The sequence below is a fragment of the Limulus polyphemus genome, unplaced genomic scaffold, assembly GCF_000517525.1.
Source record: "Limulus polyphemus unplaced genomic scaffold, Limulus_polyphemus-2.1.2 Scaffold952, whole genome shotgun sequence".
In the NCBI taxonomy this organism is placed as follows: Eukaryota; Metazoa; Arthropoda; class Merostomata; order Xiphosura; family Limulidae; genus Limulus; species Limulus polyphemus.
The window spans coordinates 87,672-97,186 of NW_013666562.1; the positions used below are offsets into that span (position 1 = coordinate 87,672).

Below are 9,515 nucleotides of genomic sequence, written 5' to 3' on the forward strand. Positions count from 1 at the left end.
GTTAACATAAATCAGTTACATTACAAAAAATTAGGTGTCTATTTACTTGTGACCACTCAGTGTACAAGAACCCAACACTGCACATGTCACAAACTATTCCAGACAACATTAATAGGGATGAGAACCCTAAATTTGTATCACTTTGTACAATTTGTACTCTTGCATTGGGTATTTCCTCTCTAGAGATCTCAGACACAAGACCTCAGTGTTATGAAATTGTAGCCATTGGCATATGAAACTGGCATATAGAAATTTTGAAAAATTAAAGGAATAATTTTGAAAAAGATGCATTCTGTACTAGTTAACTCTCTCAACAGTTTGACCAACCACATGATCTCTTTTGTACTCATTTAAAGTCTTTATAGATTTATTACTTCTAACATCCAATATAGTGTGTATATCTTCAAAAAATTTGGCAGTCTTTCAGTTAACATTATAAGTCTTTCACATATAAAAAAATCATATTTTTAGTAAAGTATTTGTGATAAACTAAAGATTTGTCCATGAATATATTATTTGTTTTGAATAGTCCATGTGCAAAGTGATTTTCTTCATCTCAAAATCTCAGATTTCTCATGTGTATGTATATCTGCATGACTGAAAGAAAAACATTGCCTATCAGTTGGTTACTAAAAAATCAAATATGGCTTTTAGCTTTATTGAATTAAGATTATTTTGTATTTTTATTTATTTTTTCTATCACTATGTTAATGGATTTAGAGTCTAATATGCATAGAAACAATGAAACTACATAGTTGCTTTTTAGTGCTATTTTTTTAGTTTTCTGGTGACTTCATAGGAATCTTTAACTATTGTTCCATCTATTTTTACTAAAGGCTTTCATTTATAATAATGGTAACATGCTTTGATTTACAGCCTTCAAAATCCAAAATGTAGAAAATGTGAATATACCTGTTCATATACATAAGAAGCATGGAAATAGTTTTCTCTGACATGTAACATTATACGACCAATGTTGGTTTAAAATACTGTTTATGTGAAGTTTGTAAAGTGATGTTATAAGAGATACATAAGGTGTTCAAGTACATAAAAATGATATGCATTGTGTTTCTTAGGATCTTAAAAGTATGTATAAAATTAAAATTTGTTACCATAACTTAAAATTAAGAGAGAATGAAATTTAAAAAATCAACTTTTATTTAAAGCTTCTGTTACGTCTCCGATTGTTAATTGATTTTTCCGTAACTTCGTTCCGACGAAATTTTAACGACACAAGTCTTTACTTAATAAACTGGTTTATTCTTTCCGAATATAACTTTACCGATACACTCAACTTCAACAAACGCTATAACAACGAACGTCAATAATACTTCTGACTGCAGTTCAATTACTCACCGTCTATATACACATTACCATTCCCCTCTTTTATATACCCGACTACCCTATATCTAGCAAACACTAGAGCATTCGCCAAAGTACAGGATAGTTCTAGAAAGTAAAGGGCGTGAGAATCACATGATCTCGATGACGCAACACTTCCGTGTTGAATGATGAAAGCTGATGGAACATTGTAAACCAGTAGACTGCTAGACTACAGATGGTTTTTGTTACATTCATTTTAATTTGTCCATGATATTCCCTGATTTGGCATCTTTAAGGAACATTGTGATGGTTCAAGAATTACTTGTACAATAAAGTTAATAAATCAGGCTTTATTTACACCAACTTCATGTACTGTATATGGCCATTTCTTTTGTGTTTTCAATAGCAGTTGACTTGTGGTGATTTAACAAGTTCTTGTAGTGTGTAGTTGATAACTATAGCTTTATTTACACGAACTTTATCTACTGTATCTGACCATATCTTTTGTGTGTTTAGTAGAAGTAGACTTACTGTAATTTAATTATTACTTAAGCAGTAAATTTGATAAATGTGCCTCTATTTACAGCAACTTCATATAATGTAATATCCTCATTTCTTTTGTATTTTCTGGAAAATAAAATTCTCTATATGTATCTATAATTTAATACAAGAGTAGTTGTTTTTTTTATTTATAATGAGCTTCAAATTTACTATTTATTATCAGAATGTAAGGAGGAGAGAAATCAGATTTTGAAAGCACTGTACTAAAAATTTTATGAACATGTGTATTTATTTTTTTGGAAATTTGACATTATTTAATGAACAGTGAAATAATTTTCAGGTTATTTCATGCCCACCTCCAGAAGTTCCACCTCTACCTTTTCCTAGAGGTCTTGAGGCTAATGTTGCTGTAGATTCTCTGTCATATGTGGCACACCAAAACTTAGAATCTGAACTTGTCGATGAATGGGATGATGATTGGGATGACGATGAGTCAACAGTCAGTTCTCAGGTGATCAGAGATTTCATTAAGAAAATGTAACATTTATTACATATATAGAAAATGATACAAAATGCTTATTGAGAGATCTTTGCCATAAATAATCATTCATACAGTTATTCAGTTTGTTTTCTTCACTTCTCAGGGGGAAAGTGGTTTTAGTAATTTATGCTCATAAAGGGACATTCAATAAATATTCAAGGATGATTGTATAATGCTTGTTCACATTAGTTGCTTTTCCCAGTCTTTATTTCCACCTGAACAGTGGATGACACCATACCGAACAATATTTTTCCTTCAAATTTTATGATTTATCAGAATTGAAAATTTCATTTACATAAAGTACTTCTTATATCATGCTTTGGAAACTAGTAAGAATATGGATAGTATAATGTTAATAAAAAATAACCTTTGACCCTATTTATATACAATGCTGACTTAACATTAACCCTTACAAACAGCAGGACAAGATGGCCAAGGTTAATGTTAAAAACAAAACAAATAATTGGTTTGGCCACATAAATCTTTGTTCATGTTAACTCTCTCACAATGGGTAAATCAAAGTGTGCACGTCACAATTTTATTAGGAAATATTTTTAAAAATCCTAGGTCTTCCCCTTCTCTAATTTATGTACCGGAGGAGACCAAAGATCCCTTTTCAAAACGCAAGAAACTAAGAGACACCAGCAAATGTAGAACAAGAAGCCAGAATACTTCAAGCCAGGGCCCAAGAGTGAGAAACTCTCCATTTTCACTGATACACAGCCATGGATGAAAGATGAACTGAATGAACTAAATAAGATGCTACTCGATGTGAGAAACTGGATCTCCTCACCAGGCATCAGACAAAAGCCAGCCGTGAAGATGAAGAACATGAAGAAAATGTTTTGTGTATCTTCAAAACTGAAAATACTCTGTACTGAAAACAACAGCATTATACATCATTCGACAACTTAAAACTTTGCCTTTTTATTGGGTTATAAATGATATAGTATAGAAAATCAGATAGAATTATTAGCAATTTGTGAAAGAGAGGATGTGGCAAGTGGGTCTGATTTTCTAGTTTATGACTTTTTAAACAAATAAGAGTGAAGGCTAAAAAATCATACTTTGCTTTAGTAGCATGTATGTTATAATGAGAAATTTATATTGAATTCTGTACTTTAGAGAGGGAGATTTCAGGTTATCGGGCAACCCTATCCCATACTTTTTGATTTTCCCATTACCACAGGGTCTTTCTTTCCCTGGTATTTGCCATGTTGATCCCTTCTTTCCAGATCCAACAACTGCCTAGATGTCCAGTGCTTCCGGATTGGGACATTAACGTGGTCCTCCATTCCCTTACTTTACCTCTGTTTGAACCCATTGCCTCCTTGTTGAAGTCACTCACACTCTGTACCACCACAATTATCTTTTCCTTTGTCTGGATCATTCATTCCTTCCCAAGACCTCAGCAGCTCATGAGGGTAACTCCTTCTTTTTGCTATCCCCCCCCCTCTCATCTTTACCCTCATCCTTATCCGGATAGATTTCTATGCCCCGTGCGTGCCCTTTGTTCAGGGGTTCCCATTCTTGTCTCTTTCTCCCATAGCAACCCTCTTCCTCCAGGGATTTTTCTCCCTTTCCAATTGGATTTGTCGTTTAATCCCGTTGCCCTTTTCTTCCTTGTCCCCCTTCCCAATGTGGTTTGTTTCAGGTTACCTCCCATCCAATCTGGCATCTCACCTTTTCTGTTGCTTCTCCTCTTCATCAGCCTTTTGAAGAGATTCTGCGGTCAAACGTGTGGACCACCCCTCAGACGTTCATCTTTTGTCATATTTAATGGTGAAAACAGTAAGACTAGGGGGACACAAACTTAAATTTTGTGGAGCAAAGGTTTTATAGTTTGTGTTCTTGTTACTGCTGTCTGTACTTTAAGGCTTTGGTTGCATTATAAGTGTGACAGTAAATTCCCACTATGCAGTCTCACAGGAGTAGCTTGCAGTGGATGGTGTTGACTACTGCCATCCCTTTAGTCTATCACTTCAAAATTGGAGATGGCTAGTGCAGAAAGATCTTATGTAAATTTTTGTGCCAAAATTCAAGGAACAAACAAGCTTTGTTTCTCTAATTCTTAAATGGAGCTTTATAATGAAATATTTTGTGATAGAAAAATAAAAATAAACTTGGAAAATAACTATTAATCAATGAAAAATTAGAATATTTCTTTGGAGTGCAAAATAACTATGGTGTTTGTTTAAAAAAAATAGTAGTTCTATAGCCAGTAATTTAGAAGGTTAACCACCTTTTTTTCTCATATCAGAAAACTATTCATTTTTAATTATTAATCAGCTGTGCCTTATGATTAAATTTTCTTCTTTTCTTTGTATAATGAAACGCGCACTTAGTTTTGCTAACAACACAAAAAAGGTTAACGTAATATTATGTTTCCAATCAATTTTTGAATGCTATTCGTTTAATACTTAACTAAAGGCTGTAACAATGCAATGTCAAATTTGGAGTTTTTTTTTTATTCAATGTATTCAACTTATTAGTCATATTAAGATAATGTGAAAAAATATTATTAATGCTAATAGGAAACAAAAAAATCCCAGTGAACTTTCTTTTCACATACTTTTAACTTATTTAAAAACATTTTGGCCCTAGTATCAACTTCCAACAAGTGAGTATTCTTGCATGATTAACATATTAATTTACTAATAGATCATTTCAGTGCCAAAAAACAATACTAATGTTGAAACATCCTTTAGTATGGAACAATTGTTACACAAAGTTTTTGAATATTTATTTGACACCAAGATTCAAATTACAAAACACATAATTTGAATGAATAATTTGAAATAATTAATATCAAATTATGCTAACATGTCTAAGTAATGCTTAAGGGAAAAACACTATTATATAGACGAAGAAAGAAATATGATGAAACTGAACTAAAAGAAACTTTTAAGTTTTATTAACATCTGCCCCAAAAAAATTAATAAAAAGACACCATCTGTTTATTAGTAACTTATTCAAAACATCCATTAACTGTCAAGAAAAATACAAGCACATTTTACTGTATATATTCTCTGACTGGCTGAAAGAAATAGATAAATTATGAATATGAATACCCTTAAGGTCCAGAAAAATTTTAATGGTGGTACTTCAAACTTGATGAAAGTAAAATTGTCATCCCCAAATACACAAAAAACATCATAATTATATGGGTGTAACAAAGAGTGTATCAGAGATACCCAAAGCTCTTCAACATTAAGATAAAATAACATAAGAAACACTGCACATTGTGCTATGTATATATATATATAGATGTTGACAAAAGCATTGTATGCCCAAAAGAACACCAAACCATTAAGATGATGATAACTTAAATAATCAGTTGCCGTAATGTCATATGAATATGGTCCACCAACAGGCTCGCTATGTATCTTCCCACGGTCAGGGGTCAATGGGCATGTCATCATGTTTCTAGACATACAATCAACACTTTATTGATCTACTATTTTATGAATGTGTGCCACTAAGTTTGTATCACATTGTAGATTATCATTCATGTTTCAGTATTATACATTAGTTAATTTCTTAATTTAGGACTAAATATTAAAACAAGATTCCTAAATATCAATTTTTATTGTCGCGTGGTATGTTGAATACAACTTTGGTTCAGATTATATGTTTGTGATGTTCAAATACAAATTCTTTAGTTTCTTACGAATTAGAAACTCAAATTACCGACATTAACAAGCTATAATATAGAATAAGAACCTCCTGTCTTTTCTATTTGCTGAGATATCACTACATTTTGCTGAATCAAACACGGTGGCCACATCCACCTCTTTCCATTTTTGGAAATGCTTGCTTATGTACACCTATTTCTGTCTTTGAATAACTAATCAAAAGCTCAGAATGTCCCTCGCATGGTTTTCTGACCCTCTGCGAAGTATTTATATGGGAAACCATTTCATTTCATGGTAGATTACATGTAGTAAGGTAAGACATAACCTAGCTTGATAATTAACTGGAGGTTAGTAGGAGGTTTTAAAGATTTTGCATATGAAATTTGATAATTTTCTGATGCTTAGAAGTATTTTTAATCTTAAAATCAAAATTATTTGCATGTTGGATAGTCAGTATTCGAATAGAAAAAAAAATGAATAAGCAAATCATTACTTAAAAAATTCTTAAAACTTAACAAAAAAAATCTGATATTTTGTTTACTAAATATAGCTTTGTAATGTTTACAGATAATCTGCAAAATACTTCCTGTATTAAAGTTATAGTTTGAAAACTATAACAAGCACGAAATGTTTACGAGGTCGGTCCCTGGGACTGAGCCCATAGTGACAGAGTTAATCAGAATCATAAATACCCCTTGTTACTATATATATTTCTCAAAGAAACCAAAACATTTATTAGATGTGATATTGATCAAAAATATAAGTGATTATTTTCAAACTTTTTCTACAATTTTTAGTTTTCTATTGACTTATTTTTGTCACCTCTTTTTATTCCAGAATGTTTATCACAAAAGTTTGCATTAAATTTGATTCTTTAATTATTTGTTTCTACTGTTTATTTTATAATCTTAATCATAATGTGATTATAAAAAAGAATGTAACTGTTATTGCACACTAGAGGATATTTTGATATGAATATTGCCAAAACTTAGTGACCTATGCTTTGGAAAGTTCTGTTACTAAAACAATCTGGTATGTTAAACATGCAAACTCACTTAGTGAAGGCTTTGCTACTGGGGCTGAAAATTTATTGAATAAAATAACAGGAAAAATTGGAGAAAATTCACTGAGATATTAAATCTTATAAATAATATCCTTTACAGTGCAGATACATTTCACAGACAGAATGTTTATTGGTACACGCAAGTCTGCATTTGAGACTATATAACAATCTGAAATCATAGTTACATAAATTAAATTTTTCAACAATGACTATAGATTAAAGTTCATCTTTATGACTTTCATTAGCTAAATACTTTCTGCATATAGTTTCGATACATAAGATAAAAAAATTAACATATGACTATAGAAAACTTACTGTTTTTTTTAACTCGTAATACTACAATCAAAAACAGTAAATAAACCTTCAGGTTCAATTATTATAAGTATAATTTTATTTAAAAAGCTGGCACTTATTAATATTCTTGTTTTATATGATCATGCTGTATTTATAAGATATGCAAAACATCATCAAAAATAAAATAGCTTATCTACCCTATCAAAACTGTTATTGCAGCATGTGTTAATCATGGGTACCTAAAAATATCTTACATGATATTCTGATTAGAAGAACCTGACTTACTCTATATTATTCAAACTGTGGACCAGTTTCAACATTAGGTGTATTATTTATACAAAATTAACACTTTTGGAAAGATTTACATTTTCCTTAAGAAAAAAGAATGTTTATAAATAAAAACCTGTTTCTGCTCTTTCTGACTGTTCCCCTCCCTGAACCATCCTGACTTGCATGACCAACACTACTGATGTCTCCTGTGCTGCTGCTCTTCCATTCTTGGTTTGGCATTGCAAGACCAGGTCCTGAAAATTGTCCCCGATTCTCAGGCTATAACACGGGAAGAAACAGAATAATACATAGTCAAACACGTCCCTTCCTATTTAGATCTTGACCATAATTCTTATGATTATTCTTAGATTGATATAAATACAGAGGTTTTCTTGCCATATTGTTTATTCTTAGATTATCTATTGTTAATAAGCTTCTAATGTGTTAGTTTTATTATTATTTATCTTTCTTCCTAAAGTATAGTTTGAAAGTCCATTCAGTTAAAATGTGGTCAGTTAAACTAATTGTTTTAAATAAAAGAAGACTACTTTCAGAGTTGTATATGTGGCATGTTTCCAAATTGAGTCACTATTAGTTTCCACAAAAATTTTAATTTATGTGCTAATTAAATTTTTTTTATAATGTGGGTAATATTTTGTATTGCATATGAAAGTGATTTGTTTAGTATAAACATGGCTGATTTATTTCAAAATTATTATGAAAAGTAATGGCTGAAAAAATGTGGTGCATTTTAACTTTTCCACTACGGGTGTTAGTTTAAGTTGCTTAAAGTGCAAAATTGTATATCTACATTAAAAATGTACTTTTAATCTATTTCAATAATTTTGTGCAACAGAGCAGTGTATGAATGATATTTGTGTATGTAATGGATATTTAATTAATTTTATAAATAAAAATTCTAAACTTTGGGCTTCTGAACTGAATACGCTGTATTTTTGGTTGTTTTTTATGGACATCATGGTTTTGTTTTAGACAACTTGTTCTGTAGGGCATTAACACTTTCACTATGGCTATCTTTTTCTGTGCATGTCACGTGGTTTTAGTGAGTTACATTTAAAATTTAATTAAACTGCTTTCTTATTATTGTGTACGAATAAACTTTGAATCAAAATGTAGTTAATAAATCAAATTCTAATATAAGTTTTATGTTCATAATTTATTTAGGCAATATTTTTAAAAAATCCTGAATTTCCCCTAGTATGAGAATTGTGACATTTGCTTTCTAGGTCTTCCCTCTTTATTTTATTTACTACCCCCTCTCAGAAGTACAGAATTTAATATAAATTACTCATTATGTTATAGCTCTAACTCTGGCAAAGAAAATTTTTATAGCCTTCAATCTTACTTATGTATGGAGCCATAAACTAGAAAATCAGACCCCACTTGCCACACCTGCCTGTTACATCTTCTCTTTCACAAATTAATAATATTACTATATGATATTTAATCATATATTTATAACCAATAGAAAACCAAAGTTTTAATCTATCAAATGACATATTATATTACATTGTTTTCTCTGCAGAGACTTATTTTACTTCCAGTTCAAACTTGATTTCCACAAGAAAGACATTGACAAGCTTAACTGAATTATTAATGGCTTTTATTGTATAGTTAGAAAGCCAGAAAATGTATGATAGTTTTAGGACATTGTCTGCTTTTTACGTGTTGTTATTCTTTGTTTTTGGGTGCATTATTTAATAAAACAAAGTTATTTAGTGTAGTAGTACCATTAGTATAAAAAAGTAGACCCACATAAGTACTGTTAATAATGGCTGGAGACGGCTTGAATGGGTAATGAAGAAAAACTTTTAATATAAGTTTAACATAACAGCAAATGTACAACGTTTCGACAAGGTTTTGTCAT

The 9,515-nt window shown here is 30.8% G+C and overlaps 1 protein-coding gene across 1 annotated transcript in view; it reads left to right on the forward strand.

Annotated features, from left to right (window-relative positions):
- LOC106461404 (sorting nexin lst-4-like) overlaps positions 1 to 9,515 on the forward strand; it is an 87,576-nt gene that overhangs the window by 23,307 nt on the left and 54,754 nt on the right. Inside the window, exon 4 of the mRNA XM_022388354.1 lies at positions 2,165 to 2,335. Coding sequence (XP_022244062.1) covers positions 2,165 to 2,335 — 171 coding nt within the window. The remainder of the gene's footprint in view (positions 1 to 2,164; positions 2,336 to 9,515) is intronic.